At 41.0% G+C, this 24,536-nt stretch overlaps 1 protein-coding gene across 1 annotated transcript in view; it reads left to right on the top strand.

Annotated features, from left to right (window-relative positions):
- C7 (complement C7) overlaps positions 1–14,583 on the top strand; it is a 29,853-nt gene extending 15,270 nt beyond the window's left edge. The window contains exons 14-18 of the mRNA XM_069880096.1: positions 2,631–2,763; positions 3,749–3,940; positions 6,319–6,415; positions 11,133–11,317; positions 13,243–14,583. Coding sequence (XP_069736197.1) covers positions 2,631–2,763; positions 3,749–3,940; positions 6,319–6,415; positions 11,133–11,317; positions 13,243–13,421 — 786 coding nt within the window. The 3' untranslated portion in view covers positions 13,422–14,583. The remainder of the gene's footprint in view (positions 1–2,630; positions 2,764–3,748; positions 3,941–6,318; positions 6,416–11,132; positions 11,318–13,242) is intronic.
- Positions 14,584–24,536: the final 9,953 nt, after the last annotated feature.

Here is a 24,536-nt window from a genome sequence, read left to right as displayed (position 1 = left end):
ATCTTGAGTGCTATCATGAAGCACGTGCAAGAGAACCGGGTGATCAGGCCCAGTTGACACGGGTTCATGAAAGGCAGGTCTTGCCAAACTAACCTGATTGCCTTCTGTGACAAGGTCATTTTCCTATTGGATGAGGGAAAGGCTGTGGATGTGTCTTCTTGGACTTCAGTAAAGCCTTTGACACAGTTGCTCACAGCATTCTGCTTAGGAAACTGTCAGCCTCTGGCCTGGACAGGCAAACGCTCTCCTGGGTGGAAAACTGGTTGGATGGCTGGACCCAGAGAGAGGTGGTAAATGGAGTTAACTCCAGCTGGAGGCCAGTGACAAGTGGGGTTCCCCAGGGCTCAGTGCTGGGTCCAGCCCTTTTCAATGTCTTTATCAATGACCTGGATGAAGGCATTGAGTGCACACGTAGCAAGTTTGTGGATGACACTAAACTGGGTGGAGGTGTGGATCTGCTGGAGGGTCGGGAGGCTCTGCAAAGGGATCTGGACAGGCTGGACCGCTGGGCTGAGACCAATGGCATGAGGTTTAACAAGGCCAAATGCCGGGTCCTGCACTTGGGGCACAACAACCCTGTGCAGCTACAGATCAGGAGAAGAGTAGCTGGAAAGCTGCCCGGAGGAGAACAACCTGGGGGTGTTGGTTGACAGCGACTGAACATGAGCCAGCAGTGGCCCAGGTGGCCAAGAAGGCCAATGGCATCTTGGCTTGTATCAGAAATGGTGTGACCAGCAGGTCCAGGGAGGTTATTTTCCCTCTGTACTCGGCACTGGTGAGACCGCTTCTCGAATCCTGTGTTCAGTTCTGGGCCCCTCACCACAAGAAGGATGTTGAGGCTCTGGAGCGAGTCCAGAGAAGAGCAACGAAGCTGGTTAACGGGCTGGAGAACAGGCCTTATGAGGAATGGCTGAGAGAGCTGGGGTTGTTTAGCCTGGAGAAGAAAAGGCTGAGGGGAGACTTTATTGCTCTCTGCAACTGCCTGAAAGGAGGTTGTGGAGAGGAGGGAGCTGGCCTCTTCTCCCAAGTGACAGGGGACAGGACAAGAGGGAATGGCCTCAAGCTTCACCAGGGAATGTTCGGTTTGGACATCAGAAAAAAAATTTTTACAGAAAGGGTCATTTGGCACTGGAACAGGCTGCCCAGTGTTGAGTGACCTTCCTTGGAGGTGTTTAGAAGATGGGTGAATGAGTTTCTGAGGGGCACGGTTTAGTGATTGATAGGAATGGTTGGACTCGATGATCCTTTGGGTCTTTTCCAACCTAGTGATTCTGTGATTCTGTGATCTGTCCTATCCCTACCTGCAGTGTATTTATTGCAGCTAATCCAGATGTTCACTTGCAACTTTGTATTTATCTTGGTGAGCTTATTATCAGAGCTACTGTATAGCAGCTCCCTCAGTATTTGTCCCTGGCTGAAGTTTACATTACATAAGCCAAGACTTCATACTAAAAATAAAAGAAACAAACCACAAATGCAACACCAAAACCAGAACAGCATTTTTGCTTTTCTGTACCTAGAGAGAGAAGTATTCTACTTGTACTTTAGTCAATATGTATACTAAAAATTTTCTTTGCTACATGAATTACATATTAAAGCACAGAAAGTGAGAGATAAAACAACAGGGAAAATGAACTGTCCAAGGTCATCCAGCAAGTCTATAGCAAAATTACAAACAGATTTTAGGAATCTGCACTCTACATCCTGTAACTCACCTTTGTACTTGCTTGTTTCCTGGTGAAACTGTAAGCTAGCAAGATGTCTGTCTGACTGTAATTTACACCTGTTTAACACAGGAGACTAATTTCTACCTTGGAGCAATGGTTTATATCTTCTCTATGTCAGGCTGTCTAGAGTATTTTGGTCAATAAATTGATAAAGAATTAGTTAAAAATCCAATAGCTGTCTCTGCGCAACTGTGGCATGAGGCAAGATCCAAAATTCTGAGCTCCCTCTTTTGCCAGAGATCTTCATTTTTTTGGTAATCAATAGCTGTATCCATGATTCACAGAATCACAGAATCAGTAGGTTGTAGAAGACCCACAGGATCATCAAGTCCAACCATCCCTATCAACCACTAAACCATGCCCCTCAGCACCTCATCCACCTGTCTTTTACACTGATATTTAGACTGATATTTTTGGTTCACATGCTAAAGGTAAAACCCTGAAATTTGTGGAGTAGTCTTATGTTTTTCATAAGTTCTTTCTGTGGAAGACAGTGGGATATAAAATGAGAAGAGGCTTGTGTCCGCAAGCCCAGCTCTTCTGAGTGGCCTCATCACATGAACCTTTAGCAAGCTGATAACATGCCAACCTAAGAGTTAGCAAAGCCATATCCTCTCCACTGGTCCTTCTGGAAGGCTGTTCAGGAGTTTCTGTTCCCCCTCTAGTGCTTGATAACAGCCATGTTTGCAGACAGTTTATACACTGGCAGTAGAGTCCTGTTCCATCACTAACATACCACCAACAGATCTCTGTCACAGCGTACCTTCAACTCTAACCCTCCCTCAGTGACATTAATACTTCTCATTGTCCCCAGCTACTGCATCCCAGAATTAAAGGGAGTTCAACACTGCTGGTGGTTCTTAGGTTGTATATCCAAAATTTCAGCTGCTCCTTTTCTTTCAGAATGCTGAAAACTTATACCCTGCTGGAAAAAGCGTTTTTTATGCTTGCAAACATGGATATTCCCTTGTTGGTGATCCTGTTGCTAAATGTGGCAGTAACTTACAGTGGCAAGTTGGAGAGAGATATTGCCAAGGTATGTCTAATTGGCTCTTCTTTTGAAATACAACTCCATTCCCCTGTTCCAGTGGACATCTCTGAACGTATGCTTTCCAACAACAAAATACACACCTGCATTTCCCAGTTCCCTATTCATAATCAGGTCTTTTATTTTTATTCCAGATACTGAAATAGAAACATGCCCATAAAGTTTAGTTTTATGAAAGGATGGACGTGAAAGAGACTATATTTCAGGCCAGGAATTATTATTATTATTCCCAGAGGAAACAAGCTTTGTTGCTTAATTCAGTCCGGTGCCTACATCTAAGGACCACAGGGATGAGTCTATTTTTAAAGTAAATGGTGGGAAAAGTCCAGTGGCAGTAATCACAAAGTTCTCAAATAACTACCTTGTCGTATGAACACAGTCCCAGGAATCACTTTACGTCTTGGATGATCTTCCCACTTTGCTTGTCCTCTGACCTGGTCAATAACCATCAGGATTTCTTTTTTCCCCTGGACATTGTATTTGTGAGTTGGCTTGAGTGTGATCAGATACACTTGGGAATTTCCACACCTGTAGTTCAACATCATCCTTTCCTCCTTCCGTACATATCTAACTGCCCACAAATTCTAATCCATACTGTTCAAGTGCCTTCACTTTGTGAGTTAGTACATAATCTCCCAGGGTCCTGTATGTATAACCTGTTTCTTCTAGAATGTTACCCCCTAGTATGAACTTTCAATAGAAGCATGGGTCCTGAGAAAACAGAAGCACCTCTTCAAGCTCGGGCTGTACCTGCAGGCTGTAGGAGAAGATACTGTCACTCTGTCCTTGGTAGTGCACGGTGGCTAGTGTGATGAGTCAATATCCTGTGCTAATATAATTGATATGTTTCTACAGGAAAATCAGCTAATCTTACCATTCAATTAATTAAGAAATATAGCAGAAGATAAAATACGGGACTGCTTTCTGCAATCCATGGATTCACCTTGACTATCTCCAATGCTTAAATCCTTAGAAACCACTTGTGCCCTGCCAGTCCTGGAGGCAGGCTTGCAAGGAGAGCCATGGAAACCTGTGTATGAGATCGGTGAGAGAATAACTCTGTCCTGTCCACATGGCATGCACTTAGAAGGGGCACACTTCATTTTGTGTGAGTCCAGTCTCAAGTGGTCTCCTGATGTGAAGACTATCCAGTGCAAGAGGACAGGTAAGCCGCTGTAGTCCTCCAAATGCAGTGCAGGAGTTTCTTTCCTTGACAAGACTGTGGCTGAATGGAGATAAAATGTAGGCAGAGCTATAGATAGTATAGTGATAGAGAGGCCATACTTATATCACCCACGTGATATCTTATATCACCAGAACGTGACAGTGTGTTTTCTGTGGGCTGTTCAAACAAAATGACTTAAAACATTTCCTTATGTTTTTTTTCTTCCTACTCCCCTGTCGCTGTCAAGTATTGTTGCTAAGAGTATTTAAAAAGATTGCCTGGGATGTGTGCTGCCTGTTCTACCACCCAAGTACACTTCACTTTCCACTCATGTTGTGTAACACCACCACTGTGTGAACTGCACCTTAGAGATATGGCTTTTCTATCTGGAAGCTGTTCAGTACACCACAGGCTGTCATGGCAGAGAACGACAGAGCTGAATGACTCCTTTCTCATCTGACAGTCACACAGCTAATGGGGAATAAATCTCCAAGAACTGGAAGCAAGGGGGAGATGCTGCTTCAAGTTCATAGTAACAGCTGTTTAAGCTCTGAGTTGATACTGGCAGGCACTGACAGAGGAAAACAGGCTATAGTATACAGCTGCTCTGCCTAAGTCATGTTTTCCAGCTGTGGAAGGGAGACAAGGCTTTCTTCTGCACACTCATACGATGCTGGTCAGTGACATACAGACATCCAAGGAGCTTGCTTCTTCAGGCCAGACATATCCTCACCGAGGTCTCAGATGTTCTTGTATCCCTGGGGAGACTCTTGCTTGGGGACATCAGCCACTTCTATAGAAGATCAGGCATTTCATGTCTGTCATCTTATCAGCCAATTGCTGCTTGAGGAAAGAGGCAGGTGACTGCAAGGCTTAGACCTCAAAAGACAAGAGTCCTATGGGATTCCCAGTGTTAAGTTGTCTGTCGCTATGACATATCCACTTGCACAAGAAGCATAAAGATTTCAGAAGGAATAACATAGCTGTGCATAAACAGCTCACTGCAGCTAAAGTGCTGATGTACCAGTGCTGAAGTACTGTTGACAATGACTCCTCAGGCTTAGCCTTAGTGACTGATTTTCATTGTTTTTTTGTTATATCATACATACAAATTCTAGTAATAATTAGAACCAGTTTAAATTGCTTCCCTATTTAGAAACAACTTGTGCCTGGCTGTGTGGAAGCATTACATTAGCACAAAAGTTGAGAAATGAAAAAGGGGCAACAGTTAGAATAACAATTAGCGCAACAGGTAAAAAACACAAGGAATATGAGATTAGAAGGGTAAAAATTAAGTAGAAATGCATACACAGATACAGTAGCACACATACATTTGGACGAGAGTATGTAATCAGCAATAGTTTTGGCAACAGTCACTATACAACAAACAGCACCAACAGCAGAGATAATGCAATGATTTTTGGTCGAAAATGCAATGATTTTTGGTAAGAAGACAGGATTTTTTGCAAGAAGACAGGGTTATGCTTGCTTTTTGTATTTCAATGCACCGCAGCTCCTTTTTTTTTAAAAAAAAAAAAAGCTCTCTGGTAATTTCTATCTGTCTATTTTGCTCAGCAAGTCCTAATCCATAAAGGATGTTTTAAAAGTGTGGGGTTTTTTTTAAGGACGAGAATTTTCTGGGTATCAAAGTTTCATGTTAAAGTAGGGAACTATATATACATCGTCTAAAATACAAATCAGGATAAAGCTTTCTCAGAAAGTGTGTCCATATGGATTTAGCAAACCGTGACTTGATACAGAAATCTTCAGAAGAATGTTTAGCTAAGGTCTATTTAATTTTCAAGCTTAGAATATAACTCAGCTCTCAAGGAACAGTACATGCGCAATCATGAAAATTCCACAAGAATAACTATTGCTTTTATTTTTAAAGTTAGTGCATATTGAAGACTAAGGTTAGAACCTGTAATTTTCATTACCATAAGCATCTAAAGATATCCAGATTCCCATTTCTACAGTGCACTTTGGAACCCTAAGTTTTCTCGTGACAGTAGTGAAGCCAGTGACTCTGAAAACTAACCATAAGGCTGTTGCCAGCTATGATTCAGCACTGCTAAATTTAGCAGAAATAAACAGATGCAGAAATGAGATGAATGTTTAAGGTTGAACACAGTACCTGTCTTCTTCCATCTGACTCATGACTCTTGGAGAAATCTGCAAAATGTATAGTATCTTTTCAATAGAATTGATTCCTTCCATGCAGTAAATTCTTCTATTGAACATGCAGGATGTGACTTTATGTCATTGTTGTATAACCTAATGCCTTTTAAGCTCAACTGATGGGATAATTTCAGAGAAGACCTTTAGCAGCCCTTGTTTTTCTGACCCTTAATAGCACTGTCTGTGTTCTTCTACTTCAGTGCCCAGTATGAAACCAGAAGTGACAGAGCCTAAATGTCAGCCATGGGAGAAGGTCCATCAGTCACAATGTGTGTGCAAAATGCCCTATGAGTGTGGGTAAGTTCGTGCTGAATTTGGCTATGACTTTCTCACTCTATTCAAGACCAATTAAATTTCGTAAGTCTTCAGTCCATGACAGATGAGAAAGCTTTACTCATATGATGGGGAGGCATTGTACTTTCTTTGCTTTACAGCTCAATCAATGTCCTGCTCATCAGTTATCTGCCTCATCAGACCTGTCAGTGGGTTTTAGTAGTGATGGAATTTGGTTGGATGACAGAAGGTGAAGGGATAATTTCAGCTCCACTTGATCTGTGAAATAGATGGAAGAAGATAAAATGATATTTTGAAGATTGAGGAAAAGTTAAAACTGAGGCCCTTGGGACATAAACCGTCAAAGCAGTAAGGTAGTGAAGTAAAGCAGATTTCCTTTCCCTGCTGAGAGTCTGGAGAGTTATGAAAGGCACAATAATCTAATCTCCCATTTACAGCAGTTTTGCACAGACCAGTCACGTCATCTTTCCTGACTTCAAAACTTGCAGATCAGAGTTTGTAGTTTGCTGTTTGATCTGAGCCTGTGTACTGCTTTAAGCAGTGAAGGAGAAATGTAAGGAAATAAGTAACTCTCTCAGTTCTTTGCTAAACATGAAGGTAACAGAACCAAAACAGAGAAGTAAGAAGACACTTGAGACCACCAGGCACTGATGGCCAGATGTGCTAAAGACCTTAGCACTCTACCATCTGGGCTGCTTTTGCTAGACTGAATGAAGTCTCCTATAAAGTCATCACAGTGGTGTGAGCTCTGGATATGAAATCTGGCCAGTTTTATATCACAGCAGGAGCTGAGCAGTTTGGGAATTCTAGGGTAACAGACTAGGTTTGTCTTTTCCTCATGTAGCAGGGAGAAGAAATTTTTAAGTCATTTTGAGTTATTTCAAGGCAGCAGAACTTCTCATTGGCATAAGTGTACTTTCCATCAGCTGCATAGCTCAGGAGTACTCCGCACAGTGACTTTGGTTCTAAGCCCAAATTAGCACACTTTGAGCATCTCAAAATTAAATTTGGTGAACTTAGTTCAAGGTTTGTAGATACATGGGGCATTTTCCTAGGATATGAGGCTATTGTCCAGCATGCAAATGTAAGTGCCAGGTTTGTAACAACTCTGCTAAGACTGTACTCCATTTTGTAAACTTCTTAATATTTTAAATAATCTGGTGCTATTCTTTTTTTCTCAATACTTGCTAAAGTGAGGCAACAACTGCACCTCTAGCTCATGAGTGCATTGTGGTTAGTTACATGGAAGACAAAGGTAGTCCACAATGGTAGTGAAGGCCTTAGGCAGTTAAGTGAATTATGTTTAGTTATGCATTCAGACTTCGGTTAAAATTAATTTGCTACTCGCCTGTTTATATTTTTCTAAGTTATGTTCAAAGGGACGGGAAGACAGATAACAGTAATTTCTGTTACCCTATGCCATCATTTCACTCTGTCTTGAAATAACACATTTAATGGAAGGATAAATCATGAGCTGTGAAAGCAGACCAAGCTGCCAGCATGTTAAGACTGTAGAAGAAAGGCATGTAAGCAGGTCTTGGTCCTTCCTCAGAGATGAGAAGTGACTTGGGTTGCTTTGGCAGTGATTTTAAGCAGCAGCTCAGCTCTGCTCATAAGAGAGCTGGGAACAACAGTTCATGTGGGAATTCAGACCCTTCGTCTTTTCAGTTTCCAAGAGACTAGCAACAATGACTTCCAGGGACAGCATGAGAATCCCATGACAGGCTGGTGAGGGGTATTTTGTTTCTCATGATGTATTGCTGTAGGCTAAGTCTGTCCTCATTAGTTAGAGCAAGGAAATAATCCTGGGCACTAGAGCTGCTAAATTGCTAAAGCAGCTCCTGATAGAGCTTTGGCAAAAGCCAACTCCTGGATAATTCCCAGACACTAAGAGTTAAGTAGGGTCAAGGACTGTCGCCGTCTTTTGAAGGGTAAGAGAGTTTAACATTATGGACACCAACTGCTCTGGGTGAATAGGCTCTAGCACAAGGAAGGGGTCAGAACATAGTTAATACAGATGACATCTCACCATCCAGTAGTTAAAGACTCTGTAGTGAAACATGAAAATTGGTAATTTTTATGTACTACATCCTCTTTTTTCTCCCTCACATTTATTTGTGTTATATCTCAGCCTCTCCTAAGAGTTCTTGACCTTTGTTGTATTAAAACTTAAGGTCCTGAATATAATTTTAAGAAGTTGAAATAATTTCCAATATGCTGAATTTTTCACTCTTTATTTTCACTGAGCCTGCTCCTCATTGTAGGTGAAAGGGAGAGAAGGTATTTGCTGACTTACATCTGTGCCTTAATTTCTCGCAATGTGTGCTTTATTAAAAGCTTGTTCTTACCCAAGCTGTCTTTGTCAGGTAAAAGGTATTGAATTTCTCACATTCACTTTACACAAGGACTCTTCCTTTCCTCTAATAATTTTGATTGCACTACCGTTATGCTCGTAGCTCTGTAATAACTTTTCTCAACGAGTGCAAATTATAAATTTCTTTTGTTAGCACAGATTCCCTATCCTTTTTATTACACATCTGAACATGTTCATTTCTGCTAACTTTCTCCCAGCCATAATAAATATGTTAAGAACCCTCAAGACAGTTTGAGGGGTTATACAGCTAGAGCTTGACAACATAGGCCAAGAACTCCCTGGGTTCAGCCTTTGGCACCTGGTTAAATTAGCCTCCATTCCCTCTTTTGGGTATTGCTAAGTGGTGCAAAGCAGACATGTTAGTGCATCTGTGTCTGGCTTTAGTCTTTTTGGCTAAATTAAGCTGTCTTGTATGTAAGTTTTTGACCTCACAACTCAGATAGTGAGATTTAGCACTCAGGCAAATAAAAAAGGCCTCTGAACAATTTTAAGCATAATAACCAATTTAATTACAGATTAGCTGCTTCCCCTGGATCAGACTTTGTTATTCTAGATTTAGGATGGTATTTAAAGATGGTGTTTTTCTTGTAACTGTATCTGTAATGATAACTTTCATATTATACATCACGGTACCTCTAACTTGGAGGCTGTGCATCCAGACAAGCAAAATATATAATGCAGACAAATGCACAGGCTTCGTTTAGCAACTGCTCAGTGTTGCATATCCATTGGGCTGTCTTGTTGTTGCCCCTCAAAATAAGGCAGTTAACCTCATTCTTTGTGTTAACAAAAGAGCATTAAGAAAATTCAAGCAAGAAACTTTAATAGGGATTTAGTGGCTGCTATTTTGAGAAATACAGCTAATAATCTTCAAAGACTTATTTGTTTGCAGGTAGATGCAGCTGAATTTTCAGGCTCAGCTGTGCCAAATTTAAATATCTTAAATACACACCATGTTACAGGTAGTTTAAATATCTGTAAAGCCAGCTGTTTTAAGAGGCTTCAACAACATCTATCAAGGAACCATTCCCAAAACTTGGAACAGGCACATTTCCTCAGTGCTTTATTTATAGATCTGCCCAAACCCTCTTCCTAATTTTTAGGGGGAAAAAAAGAAAAATTACCTTAACACTTGGCCAGCAATGAACAGTATTGAGTTTGGATTCTCTTACCACAGCTTCCCAATTTTGAATTCCTCTTCACTACTGGGACAAGATGCTTTCACAGGAACTGTTATCCTCCCCTTCAGGTAGCCTCATGAAGACCATTAGGGCCATTTGCCCGTTCCTTATTGTCCGTTCCTTCTCACCAAATGACTGTTAGCTGAGCTGACCATGAGAACTAAAAGTTTCTGTGGGAGTGTTTGTGAGCTCAAAAGGAGGAGCTGTGCTGCAAAAAAAGCTTTTGGCACCATATTTCAAAGCTCTCCATGTCCTGGGAGCACATCTCTGCTGTCTAATACACTGCACAGCACCTTACCTGTGTCTGTAAAGTGCATCCACGTGAGCATGGGAGTACTTTGCTCTGGAGAGGCACATATTTTGTTTACTCCAGACTATGATAGCGTAGAGGAAGAGTGAAGTCATCTGGGTTTTAAGATTAAAATCCAGAAATAATGGAAGGACTTTTCCCTCCTCCTATGCACTCTTAGCATGAACACAAATGCTGACTTCCTGGAATTGTTCCCAAAGCAAACACTGTTCAAGGTTGTCCAAGAATTGTTATCACCACTTTTATAAGCTAACTTTTGTTGGTCTTAGAATAATATCTGAATTTCAAGAAATAAACAAGAAAATTCCCTGGATTAATAGAGCAGATTTTTCATACATTTTCTGTGGAGATGTATACATGTTTCCAGAAAGATCTTTCATCTCTGATGTTGGATCTTTGAATTTTATTCAGTAAAAGCTGAGGCTTTTAAAGGACAGCAAAGAAAATGTCTTTAAGCATATTCTAATGTATTATAATTAAGAAATACTAATAAAATATTTTAACATATAGATGTCTGTGTATATATCATTAAATGTGTATGAAATGTTTTCTGTGTGTATACTTAGGTGCATGCATGAGTAACAGAGAATAATCGAGGTCAGAACCAGTAATATCTCTGTCCTTCAGAGAGGACAGATCCTGGCTCTGCTGATGTGCAGCAACCTGTGGAAAAGGAAAGAGTCTGAATTACTCACATGTCTATGTCTCGAGTTCCTTTAATTCACTCATAGGATGTACTTCAGTGAACAAGGAAATTGGAACTGGGCCCTGAATGTTTTTCACTCCTTCAGCTCCTTCTAAGAGGTATCGAGATAAAGCACATTTAAATAGCACAATCATTACTTTTATTCTCAGTCCTTCCCTGGACATCTGTGCTACAGATCAAAGATCCAAGAGAAACACAGCCTTAACGGTTTGCAAGATGCATGCCTTGGAGTGCATGGGCAGAAGATATTCTCTTACTAATGCAGAAAACTGCAAAATACCTCAGGCAGCTGAAATATCATGTGGATCATGCCGTTCCTGGGAGAAATGTGATGGTAAGAAATTCTTCATAATTGTAAGGGAAATTGTTCCTATGACCATAATTAAATCTTTATCCCCAGTTACATATTAGCTGTAGTTCTGTCCTAGTATGGTATCCCCAAGACTCTTGCAGAGGCACGACGCACTGCTGAGCTGTTCAAACTGCTAGCCCAGTGTTTGATGTCCAAACATGGCAGGGAGCTCCAAAAGCTCCTGCCACAGGAAAGAAAACTCTTAAGATATTGTGACAAAATGCATTCTCTACAGAACAATATTATTCCTGGTAACCATTACATGAGTTACCGTGTTGGTCCTCTGGAAATTTTGGGTAAAATGCTCGGTCTCTTCCTTTTCAGTGTATCCAATTGTTTTTAATTCCCAAACATGGTGACTGTGGTAGTCCTTACTGTTGACAGGAAGAGCTAAGCCTTTCATGAAATTTGCGAAGTTATTTCCCCAGCAGTATCCTGTGGCAAGAAGTTGAATACCTTATTCTATACTGTCTAGGAAAGCCACTTACTTTTGTTTATACTTCCTTTCTTATTCCCAGTTTCTCGTATTACGATCAAAGGTGAAAGTCTCTTCCCTCAGAGCAAATAGCCCCAGTCTTTTGCAATCTGTCTGTAGTGAAGTTTTTAGATTCTCTAATCTAATTTCCCTGAGTGTCCTACACCACATTGCACCTAAAGGAGGATTGCCAAGTGGAAAGACAAAGAAGTAAATTAAGTTTTTAGAAGGGCTCCAGATAGAGGCACAGTTACTGTCATAGTTTGAAAATAAAAAAAGATTATCTGATAGGACTTCATCTGTTTTGTCTAGCAGGGTTGAACAGACAAAAATAATATCAAAAAAAGATAATGAAAACAGTGGAGCTTCAGCAGAGACAAACACAGGCAAAAAAAAATAAATGTACAACACCAAAATAAAGACACAGTTACAGGAAATAAAACTCAGATGGGACCTTCTTACCCGATTATTTGTATGTTATCACTGATACAACTATGCACATTTATTTTAAAGAGTAGATCCTTTGATCTTAGTGAAACATGCTGTATGTAAATTAAGCTACCTGTTGTAAATGTCAGCATGACCAGTGTATTGCTGTCCAGGGACAGGTGTCTCACATTGAATGTTATCTGGATTCTGGAGCAGTAGATACATTAACTGCTTAAACCAATAACATCAGGGAAGTCTTTGAGAACAATATCTCAGGTACCTTGGGCCAGCTTTTCCCACAGGCATTATCAGCCTCTCCAAGCAGAGGAAACCTCAGCAGTGCACCACGTGTTTCCACTTCCAGTTTTCCATTGAACCTGAGTATCAACTAATGTTACTTCTAGTTAGGAAAAGAATCACAGAACCATAGAATGGTTTGAGTTGGAAGGAACCTTTAAAGGTCATCTGAATTGACCAGGGACATCTTTAACTAGATCAAGTTGCTCAGAGTCCCTTCTGACCTGACCTTGAACGTTTTCAGGGATGGAGCACCTACCACCTGTCTGGGCAACCTGTTCCAGTTTTTCTCCACTCTTATCATAAAAAATGTCTTCCTTTTATGTAGGCAGAATCTACTTTCTTTTGTTTTAAAACCATTACTCTTTATCCTGTCTCTGAAAGGCCCTGTTAAATCTGTCCCCATCTTTCTTATAAGTTCCCTTTAAGTACTGGAAGGTTGCAATAAGGTCCTCCTGGAGCCTGTTGTTCTCCAGGCTGAACAGCCCTAACCCTTTCAGCCTGTCCTTACAGGAGAGGTGCTCCATCCCTCTGATAATTTTTCTGGCCCTCCTCTGGACCTGCTCCAACAGGTTCATAGCTTTCTTGTACTGAGCACCCTCCAGAAAATATCTGTCCCTCTAACAGTTTTTGCTGGAAATATTTTAGTCTGATTTTTTTGAGTTGATTGCTGTCCTGAGTGTTTTTCCTCTGTGCTTTTGCTTAGCGCAATCCAGCAGTTGTGTTTGTGATGAAGACAAGCTGTGTGATGAAGGAGGCATCCAGATCTGTGCTGAAGTGAGCGGCTCTGCTGCCCGTCGGACCATGACCGAGTGCGAGGCTGGGCGGCTTAAATGCCAGGGGCAGACTGTCACACTTGTCAGCATAAGGCCCTGTGACACATAGAGCAAATAAGATATGTTGCGGTTCATTTTGCTTATTGCCACAGGAAATGTCAAAGTGTGTCAGCTCTTGGGCAGGACATGCTTCAAACCTTGCTCTTCCAAACCTAAGCTCTGTTGTGAAGTCCGCTGCAGCCGATGAGGTTGTATGCATCAGCTCTGGTTGCCCGTGAATCAGGGCCCAAGGTTCTTTGATAGACAGAGCTGCACTCACCGCTGCCGCTCATGATAGGGCTATTGCTTCAAGCCTTGACTTAGCACTGGCAAGTTTGCTTCACATTTCCATCAAAATTAAAAAGTATTGCTGAAGTGCCGTTGACAAAGTAGCATTTATAGTGATGGATTGCAGTGTCTGACATTGTAAATACATCTTTCTTAAAGCCACACAAACGCATGCACTGAGTAGATTTATATTTTAAAAAAAAGCTTAAGAGGTATGACTCTTCTCTTTTAATAAAGTAGCTACTTCCTACTGTGCCTTATTCAGCTGATCAAACAGTATCCACAGCACTGAACCTGTTGTTGAAACTCTTAAGGGTCAAAACAATGTGCAGTAATAGTAAAGGCAGCTTATTGTAATGAGAAGACTTATTGCTTGCAGCTTCTCATATACAGAATCACTTCAAAAAACAATCACCATTTTACATTGTCATAACAATCATCATGAGCTACATTTCTTAGCGCAGGTAACTTGGATGCATTTGTCACATGCGTTTATGTTCTTGACAAGACCAATTCGCCTACAGACCGTTGCATGTAAAAGTCTTACACCACAGCAAACCTTTCTCAAAGGCAGCTGTTAGGGAAAGTTTGTCTTCATGGAAGTGGAGACAACTCTGCATACAGTTCCCCCAGAGATACCTTTGGATAATTTCCTAAGATTGTTCCTGAATAAAAGAAGTTGCTTATGCTCTTTCCTTACACAGCTAAGTATCCTGTCTAGTGTAGTCAGACAGCAACACTTTTACTTACAAACTGCAATTCCATTCAGGTGCCTGTCCTGGCAGTCCTGTCCCTTCGGACTATTCTCAGATGCAAAGAAGGACAAAGGGTTGGATAGCAAGTTGATGGTCAAGCAAGTGCAGTGCTATTAGTGTGATGCCTGTATGCTTTTTAAGTGTCAGATTTTATTATTTACTATCAATAAATACATACCAGACAAAACACCTCTCTTGGCTGTCGTGTTTGTACCTGTAACTTCCTCACAGAAATCCTACTCTTAGGCAGAAAAAGCTGGAAAATCTTTACTTTCCATGGTTCTGGAAATGAAGATTAAGCACGAACAGGAGCATGCTTTTTCTTGGATACTCCCTCTCTTGTGACAGTTGTGTGGGAGGAGAAGGCTGCTACTGCACTAAGTGAAAAGACCTCCTGATTTTTACACTGTCTGGAACTTAATGGCGCTTTTTTGGTTTTTCAAGCAAACCATATTTTTTTGTGATTAGCTTATAGATGAAAACAAGTAAAATAAAATTAGTGTAATCAGTTATTTCCTCAGTATTGTTTGCTCAGGAGTAGTATGTCTGGAGAGCAGCTGGATGTTTTCCCCCTTTGCTTCACCCAACTCCATTGTCCACAATTTCCAACCTTTCTTTTGGGGCAACTGGTGCAACATGTGGTTGGACCAGGAGCCTAATGGATAGCAATAGCTTCCATAACTGCTAGAGACAAAAGAAAATCACCGGGAAATTTCATGATAGATAGTACAGAAATAATAGTGACTTGATGATTTATGTCTTCAAGCACAGGGAGATGCAGAAAACCAGCACAGGGTCTCAAGAAATGTTGAGAATATCTGCTTAAGAAACAGTTCAAAAAATAATAAGGTTGCCTGATAATCATCTTGATACATCAGCAGGAGCAGATCTCCATGTCCATGAAATAAATTAGTCTGCAATAAGACAGACAAAATATTAATGAAGGCTACATTGCAAATGCTTCATCCAGTCCCTGACATCTCACTTTTTATCTAACTCACCTAAATCTTCACAGGGATACTTTTCCTCTCCTTTTTCTTTCTAATTACCTATTTCATCTTCTTCCATCCTGCTTCTCAGTGTTGACAGCTCCTACCCAGTAGACACCTCACAGGCGCTTTTCCCTCTAGTTGTCTGCCTGTGGGTGTCCAGCAGGTGTCTGCTCCCCTTTGTGCTGTAAAATTGCAGTCCTTTCCCTGTCTGACTTCTGCCACATGCTGTTTTTAGGCTTTTATTTGCCCAGGTAAAGAAAGTATTTCAATTCCATCATCCCTCCTGATAATCTGACTTACAGCATTTTAGCACAGACACGATGCCTTGGTTTTTTTTTTCCTTTTGTTTTGTTTCTTAGTTTGGTTATTTGTTTTGCTTTTTTAAGCATCCATCTGACTGTCTAATGCGGCTTGGGAGGGAGGAAAAAGTAAGGAGAGTAGGTAGAAGGTTTCTTCAAAGCAGTGTGACTATTTTATGAATGAAAACCAGGTTCATACAGAATAATTGGCTGGATTGACAATCTGTCTAATTGTTCATTCATCCCTACGGTGTGCACATCTACTGGCCACACTTGGGTCCTTTCGGTATGGAAGCATTCCCAGTTACTGCAGTCCACCTCTTCAAAATACTGTTGTTAAATTAACAGGGAACTGAAGGATTTTTTTCTTTGTGAGAAAACAAAGTTAGATGAGAAGAACAAAGAGGGGAGCATGATTCCATGGAGTCAGTCAGTTTATCAAAATTACCTAGCAGAGAGTGGTAAACCCCTTTGCTTTACCTGGACTTAATGACCATATGATTCTTTTGGGTGTGCATTTGCCTCATGAACATGTGTCAGGGTACTCGGGAGAAATTTGATATTAAATGGCCCGAGCTTTGGGTAGCTGAACTGTGAAGAGCAGAAATAGAAAGCTGTAGAGCTTTGGCAGACAACAAATTTGTATGGGAAATGGGCTCTTTTAAGGTACTGAGAACATCATTCTGCGTTGCTTTCAGATTTCCCAGTCTATGATGCCAGATCCAATGAGACCTGCAAAGCATACATGTCCCAAGAGAGAGAATCTTAATGTTAATTTTCATGCAATATTTTAAATATCTGACTGTGTTATCATAAGACGAGATACTCCCAGGGGTGTGTAGGGGGACTAACAGTTTCGTATATTGTGTGAAGAGAGAAGGAGAAAGAACAAAGAGAATATTCACAGCAAGCTGGTGAATTTTTGCAAAAGACATTCAACTAAAAAAAAAATGACCGTGTAAAGAAGCTGCTGAGAGAAAGAAAACAGTTGGGAAATTGAACCATGCTGTGGCAGATCAAAGTAAAGTAAACTTCTTATCCACACTGATGTGCCAGGGTCATGGAATCATCTGAGGCCAGTGATTTGGAAGGTATCATTAGAGCCTGCTCAGAAAAAAGGCTTGCCTAGTGCAGAGTGGCAGGTACAAGGCTACAGCGGAGAGACCTTTACAAAACAGCAACATGGACAAAATTCTTCAACAACACTATCATGTTCCAATTTTCTAGGATTTTTATTTTTTAGTACAGATTCTCTGATAAACAAGAATACCTCCTGTGTCTTTCTCTCTTGGGAAAGACACAGGAGATACCTTCTTCTGCCCAGCTGCCTATTTTTATGAAAAATACTAAAGAATCAATACCTTTAGGACTTCTAAACTTCAGTTACGTGTTGTTAAAAGCTAAATGACATGTTCAAACTCTATTGAAAGGGCAACACAGGTAGATAGATTCCTCCTCAAATGGCCCTGTGACAAGTTCCGTGTCTGTACAAAAGTGGTAAAGGAGGAAGGAGATGCCCCAGAAGAAACAGTTGAAAGGATACAGTGGGACTGACACAGAGCAGTAGTGTCCCCAGATTAAGTGTAAAATATGTAATAGTTCCAAGAAGAACAGACAAGTAGCTAGCAGAAGTTTAGGAAAGAATAAAGCTCTTCTGGTGTACCTCTCAATAATCTTGGAGCGCAAATTAACACCTGAAATGCGCCTGACACTCTTTCTTCCTGTACAATGACATGGGAGAAGCTTCAGAATTTCCTCACAGATGGGACTGTGCCTACAAGGAGAAGATTTGGGACCAGTGTTCATCTAGAGACTAACCGAAGGAGAGCAATTAATGTCCACCAACCTGCTGTTTTTAAACTAATAATTGTAGCACTGTGTGAGCTATCATTTACAAATCCCTTTTTCACTGTAGATCCTCAGCGTGCTTCTTATAGATCCTTGAACTCACCTCTTGGCACACATAGGTATCCCCCAACTCTCAGGGTGAGACACGTGGAATAGGAGGTTTTGGTTCTTGAAACCCTCCCTGACCTGCAGCCCTGGCCAGAGACGTCCCAGGTAAAAGCAGATCAGCAGCTTAGTGCCTTGCCTGAATAAAACATCACTAAATAAAACAAAAATGTTTTGAAGAACAACCTAACTTGAAAACATTAGAAAGCTAGTGTAAACAACATTTACAACTTGTAATTTTCCCTGCCACTGAGAATCTCCTGGTCTGTTAAAGTCTTCTTTAAACAGCTTTCATCAAGCACACTTCCACTTTTCTACTCCTGCTCTCATAGGGCTCATCCTACTCTTGTCTCTCCCTTGCAAGTTCATAACTTGATGAAACATGCTTGCAATTTGTCTGGGGATAAATTATATATGATGATTTTGCCCATTCTTTCCAATCTGGGATCTGTTGCATAGTTTCTTTGTCCCCTCTGCAACCCCATCAGAAGCTTAATCAATAGCCTCCTGCCCTGGTCCTGTCACCAGCTAAAGCCATTGCATCACCATATTCATAACATTATTACAGATCAGTTCCATTTCCAGCACTGTATGGCTCTGCCACATTGCTCACTGAGATGAGATGCTATTGTAAATAGCAGCCAAGTGATTACTGCTTATGACATGGAGGTGCAGGGGCATAAACTGCTATTGATTTCTTTCTCTCTCTACTGCCAAACACAGAAGAGTTTTTTTCTGACCAGCAGAAGGATGGTGATGGCACCCTGAATCTTTTGACCAAACTCAGGACACATGTTAACTACCCAGGGCTCATCTTCCAGGTCCTCTCTCCTGCACGTGTTCCACACTTCTTGTGTTCAGGGGCCAGTGGGCAGAGGTCCTGCCCCACAACAAGAAAGAAAAATAGTATCAACTCACTTCAGCAGTTTTGTAAATGGATTTTTATTATATTCAAGCCTCTAACAACTGCATTAAATGTGAACATGCAAACTAAAATTTGGCAAGAGGGAAGCAATGACAATGCAAGTAGTAATTTTGAGCTGAGTAGTAGTTTAAACAGACTAGATTACTAGCTTCTGGTAAAGCAAAGTCATGGTTTTATATTTCTCTGTTGACAGGAATTACACTGAGACTTTTACAGTCATTGAAATATTTGCTTCCTGAATAATTACATAATGTATGATAACAACTGAACTTGCCTGTACTACCGGCCTTATTGATCTAAGGGCAACCAACAAATACAATCACTACTCTTATATTTCAAGAACTGTTATTCAGGTGATCAAACCTTATGATGAGGAGAGCTTACATAAGGACTGTCACATGCATAAAGCAGATTACAGCCTTCTACTTGTACAATTAGTCCAGGTGCATGTAGCAGCAAAGGCTGTTGCAAATCCTCTCTAAATGGAAAAAGACATCAAGCGTGCCATATGTTGAGTGAGCATCAATGTATTTGGATGATCTCTTAGGACATGTACATGCTGATATCTCCCTGATAGTAGGACTGCCATCTTTTCAGTACATACCATTGCCCACAGTACCAATATATTGGGTATTGTCTTTCTTCATAAAGCTTCCACCAAGATGCAATCAGAATGCTTCTAATCCTTGGAACATGGACTGAAGTAAGAGGATGAGGGGGCATTATGTACACAATAACTGGGGGCTTTATCTACTGAATAGGGTTTTTTTTCCCCCCTCTCTGCATTGTATCCTCTACCGATTTTATGGAAGCTCACTGATGAAACGCCTTTCCAAGAAGCCCAAATTCCTGTAAGTATCAAAACTTCACATTTACAGGAAAACCCACTGCTGTTCTCACCCTGTTACACAGTAAATAAAAGCATTGCACAACTAATGTTGACACAGTAACTGTCAGAGGAATTTTTCAGAAACAACAACTATGGATTCAAAAATGCTAACAAAATACCCCAGATTTTCACCTGTATTTATTCAGAAATTATTCCCTAGTGAAATAAACCAGGAATATGAAATTATTTTAATAGATAATATGATACCATCTTGTATTGGACTACACAGGTTTGAGTTGAGAGAGCTTGAAGGAACACGTGGGGTATTGCTTGAGGTTTTGGACAATACTGAAAAAAAGATCTTAGCATCTTAAGACTTTCCATCCCTGTTTAGAGGTCCCAGATGCCTGAAACTGTACTGTCCAGTTTCATTTATACTTCAAAAATGGGAACATTTCTCTGTCCCTGAACACCGACCCTTTTGACTGTTGTCTGTCCCTAGTGCATGTTAGAGAATTTCAAAACAGATACGGGCATGCAAATAAAGTAAATCAAGTCCAGGAGTTCCTGGGAAAGGGCAAATATCTAGTGCTTATAACCATAAATAAAACTGGACAGGCCTCATTTAATCATCCCAGAGGCAAAAGGGTATAGGTCAGTTCACATCCAATTATCTCACCCCTTGCCACAGAAACTGTTGTCTTGCTGGAAACGGTCGTTGGCCCATGTGAGTCATTGAATTAGGCTCAAATTCTCTTTGGGGGAGGAGTAGCTAGCACAGACTAAAACAACATTAAATAATTCAACATAGAGGATAATCATGTACCCTCTCCTGAAGCCCATGACCTGGCTGTCTTTCATTTAAGTAGCACAGATGCAACCAGGCTGCTCCACTGAGGACAGAAATGGCTGCAGTGTTACAGTGACCCCACTCTGTTGCTTCTGGGGACATAGGACCAAAACCACTCCAACTGGAGCATTCCCACTGCAAAAATATCCTGAACATAAGCAATTACATTTTAAGGTCAACAGCTATATAAACTAAAAGTTCTGAAGCACTTCCAGAAAATTAGCACACTGCTAACATCCAACTCTGAAGTGCTATTTGTTTGGTAGACAATTTTTATTTCTTGGATAATTGCTCCTAATAACAGTAGCTCCCGAAATGGTTTCATACGAGAAGTACTTAGTTGTCAGACTTATCTCAATGTTTCAAACCTCAGCAAACGAAATCAGCAAGTCAGTATATACAGTATGAATCTTTGTAGCCAGCAGTTAGAACTTTTGTGAATCTGAGGACAGGCTTTAGCTTTGAAAATGTGAGTCCTAAGCCAAGGCACTTGGATGTTACACCTAATTAATTTCCCAGCGGTAGCAAGTGTCATACCTACAGGACTTCCACTCTTTACTGCAGACTTCATAATAGCCCAGTTCATATGAATGTCATGGTTACAGGGACCAGGACACAGAGGTGTTACTGGTCTTCTAGGCATTTTCAATCAAATACTGGCAATGTGACTTCATTCTTGTCTATTCTGCAACTTTGACAAGGACATAGATGTCTCCAGAGCTGTTTTTAACAGAAGAGAAAAACTGAAAATTAAGTGGAAAAAATCCTTAGTCCCCAGACTTTGCACAAATCCAGTTTGTTTCTGCCTCCTGAAATATAAAGCATGCATGTTGAATCTGGCAGCCTGACAGGTGTGTGTCATGGTTCTCTGTCCTTGCTCCTTTATTTTGCATAGATATTTTTCCTGGTACCTGTCCCTGTTGAACAAAGACCACCATTTTCTTATAATCCAACTTAGCACTACCTGGCATGTGCCCAGGCTTGCAATCACACCACCCTGGCTCTAAGAATGGTTCACTTTTAATAGGTTATTTTAGAACAGCAATTTGGGGTCTTCTGGTTATTTTTAGCTCATTTGGTAGTAATCTCAAGGAATGGAAACACCAAACTTCCCCACATATTCTGACCCGCAGACTTCAGTTGTAGTCATACAGATGCATTAGGATCTGACTTGCCTTGTCCAAAATTACATTTATCCCTTGAGCTGCCCTGGAAGGCAGCAGGTGGTGGCAGGCAGCAAAGATCACAGCTTCTGGTGGTGGGCATGGGGGGCACTGATAGGCTTCAATGTAGTCAGGACCTTCCTCTTGCACATCTCAGAGTGGCTGGCAACTTATCCATTGGCTCATTTTTGGAGAAAGACATGGGCAGGGGCACCTGTGCCATCTCCTTGTTATAATCTGCATCACTCTGATTACATGTGCATTGTAAACACTAATTACGGAAATTAGGGAAAAAAACTATCAGGTGTTTTCAACTAGTTATGGTTTATTCTGCTACAAGTTTTAATTGTCTCTAGCCAAGCTGATTTCCAGGAACTTCTAATTTCTGTTCTGCTGTTAATTGCAGTTCTCTCTGGATGGTTCAGCTGCTTTGCAGTGTCATGTCAGAAAGCCTTCCCGAGACTCAAGTAAACAGCCACTGAGCTGAGGAAGCAGCACATAATGATGTTTGTTTTCTCCCTGAGTGGGTTTTAACACACAGGTCATATTGACCAGGGCCTGAATTCTCTGAGGCAGCACTTAACGAGACCTACTTGTTCATCAGGGGCCTGAAATTCCCAGCTGGTTCCTGGTAACCTGCAATCAGTCGCGTGTAATGGCTTTAGGAGTTGATTTGTCTGAAAAGTTAGACATGACCGTGTGAAAATTAAGGCTCTGCCATCACCTGCACAATTGACACTATGCTCATGGAAAGATCTAATAGAAGAGGAAGACTGATTTTATTATTTTAGAAAAATGTCAGCAGCAGAGATCAGTAGAGAAAGGCTCCAGTAACTGCATTTTATGGCCTGTAAATAAAATATCATCAGAAGTTTGCACTTGCTGACAGGTTTATGACTTACAGCTGAATGTGTGCTTCTTCGCCCTCCTGTTAGGGTGCGCTGGGCTCCATGGGGTCCCTCAGGGCAGGCAGCTCCAGCCCTGGGCACCTCCCTGGGGATGGGGCCAGCCCAAGGACAGACTGGGACATTGGCCCATGGGCAGGGCCTGATGGCCTTGGGGGGCTACAACAGGGTTCTGGGCCATGGGAAGGTGGGGGAGGCCAGTGAGAAGCTGGCCTGGGCTGTAAGAGTGCTTGGTGCCCTGAAGTCCTTATACACTCCAGGTAAATGACTTAGTTGGCTAAAGATGGTGCTGATTGAAAGGCTTGGTTGCTCTGCAAGTTATGGGAGCAACAGCTTCCAAAAAGCTTGTTAGTGTCAGGCTGAAGACTCCTGATTCTCAACAACTGGATGAAATAGGGCTCTTAAGTAGGGAATGGATAAAGAAAAAGGCAACCAGGCTCCCTTTACAAAACAATGTGTGGGCAACAAGTCTCCCTTCCACTGGGTTTGCTTATTGCAGGTCCTGGAGCAACAGGCTCCAAACCTTATCGTAACAAACAGGCACTAAAATCATCCCATTCCTATTTTGCTAGTGGCTACCTGAGCCTCACACAGACATGCTCGTCTCTTCCACCCACGTGAGTGATGCTTGATGGTTCCTAATTCACAGAGCATGTAGTGGGAAGGAAACACAGACACGTCCTTAGATGCTTAGCACTGTTTTGGGAGCCAGTCTCTAACCTTGAGCTATCATAGTGCCAAGCCCCACAAATAGCTTTGCTCTTTTGCAAACAGAGCCAGTTTTTCCTGAAAAATGGCAATACAAATGTTGCTAATCTAGAAGACAAACAATCCAGTGTTGGAAATTAAATTTTAGCAGTTTATATATACACACATATATATATGTTAATTTATTTGAAGAAATATATACACACATACACACACACACACTATTTTTAAAATAGAAAAAGTAGGATTAATTTAAAATAATTGTAGACATCTATGGCATAAATATTTGTTTCTGACCTAGTCACCCCTAGGTTCCCTTCACAGTCAACAGGGGAAGACAGGCACCATCAGGGCATGAGTCGTCTGGCCTGGTTTTAGATGTCTACATAAGAAGACAGAAATCCTGTCCTCTAAGGGACAGTTTCTCTCCTTTGCCAACTGAGAGGAGAGGCAAAGATTATTAGCTTGGATGCAGATATACACTTTTAGTGGCGTCTCACTTCCAGTAACCAAGGAAGGAAGATGAGTTTACCAAAACTCCTCCATGTCAGAAATCTTCACACCTACCCACACATGAACACACAGAGCTTTGGGAGACACTTGAAAAACTCCTTACAGTAAAACTGGCAACGCTGAGCAGAGGGTTTATTAAATCTAATTAAGATTTAACTTATAAACAATGTTATTTTTAGCATTTTTATCCCATAACATTCCACCAGCAGAGTCAAGTCAGTTGTGCTACAGATACAGCTGAAGCCTCCATTATCTGAGGCAACAAGCCAAAGCCTGTTGCTTAGGGATCTCTCGGTGAGAAGAAACATGATGGGCCTCTTCCTCTAAATACATAAGCTGTATAGGTTGAGCTGGAGCTATCATGAATTCAACAAATAATGCTGCTGCTGAAGATGTGTTCCTGTATCCCCTGGAGTACAAGTCCAGGAGTGTGTTCAACAGCAGGGAGATTGATTAAGATTGAGATTGGTTGAGATTGCTTCTGGTTATCACTCACTGGGAAAGTGGCGCTAGCAAAATCTCTGGTACTCATCTTCTACTGTGCTCATGGCATCTAGCATGCACATATATAATATATAATATATATATAATATACATATATATAATATATGTATATTATATATGTATATACATATATATAATATATATAATATACATATATATAATAGTCACAATTGTGCTTGCACCAAATTCTTAAGATCACATAGCAGCTGAAATAAAGACTCAAAGATGTTTTCTATCTATCTAAGCTGTAACAGGAAAGAATAATTGCTATAACTAAGCAGTGTCCCATTGGCACAAGTATGTTGTCTAGTATTTAAACCTAGATATCCACCTTATATTCAAATCCTTGAAGCAAACTCCTTTTCTGAGGTTGCATAAGGATAGACATTCTAACAGGAACTATATACATATTCTGTTCTCTTCTACATTTGATCAAATTTTGCATTCTTTGTTACAATTGCAAGAACTATTTATACAGAAGCCTACAAAAGCAGGTGCAAA

The sequence above is a fragment of the Phaenicophaeus curvirostris genome, chromosome Z, assembly GCF_032191515.1.
Source record: "Phaenicophaeus curvirostris isolate KB17595 chromosome Z, BPBGC_Pcur_1.0, whole genome shotgun sequence".
NCBI lineage: Eukaryota > Metazoa > Chordata > Aves > Cuculiformes > Cuculidae > Phaenicophaeus > Phaenicophaeus curvirostris.
Note: the sequence above shows the minus strand (reverse complement) of the source record. Positions and strands in the feature narration are given on the sequence as shown.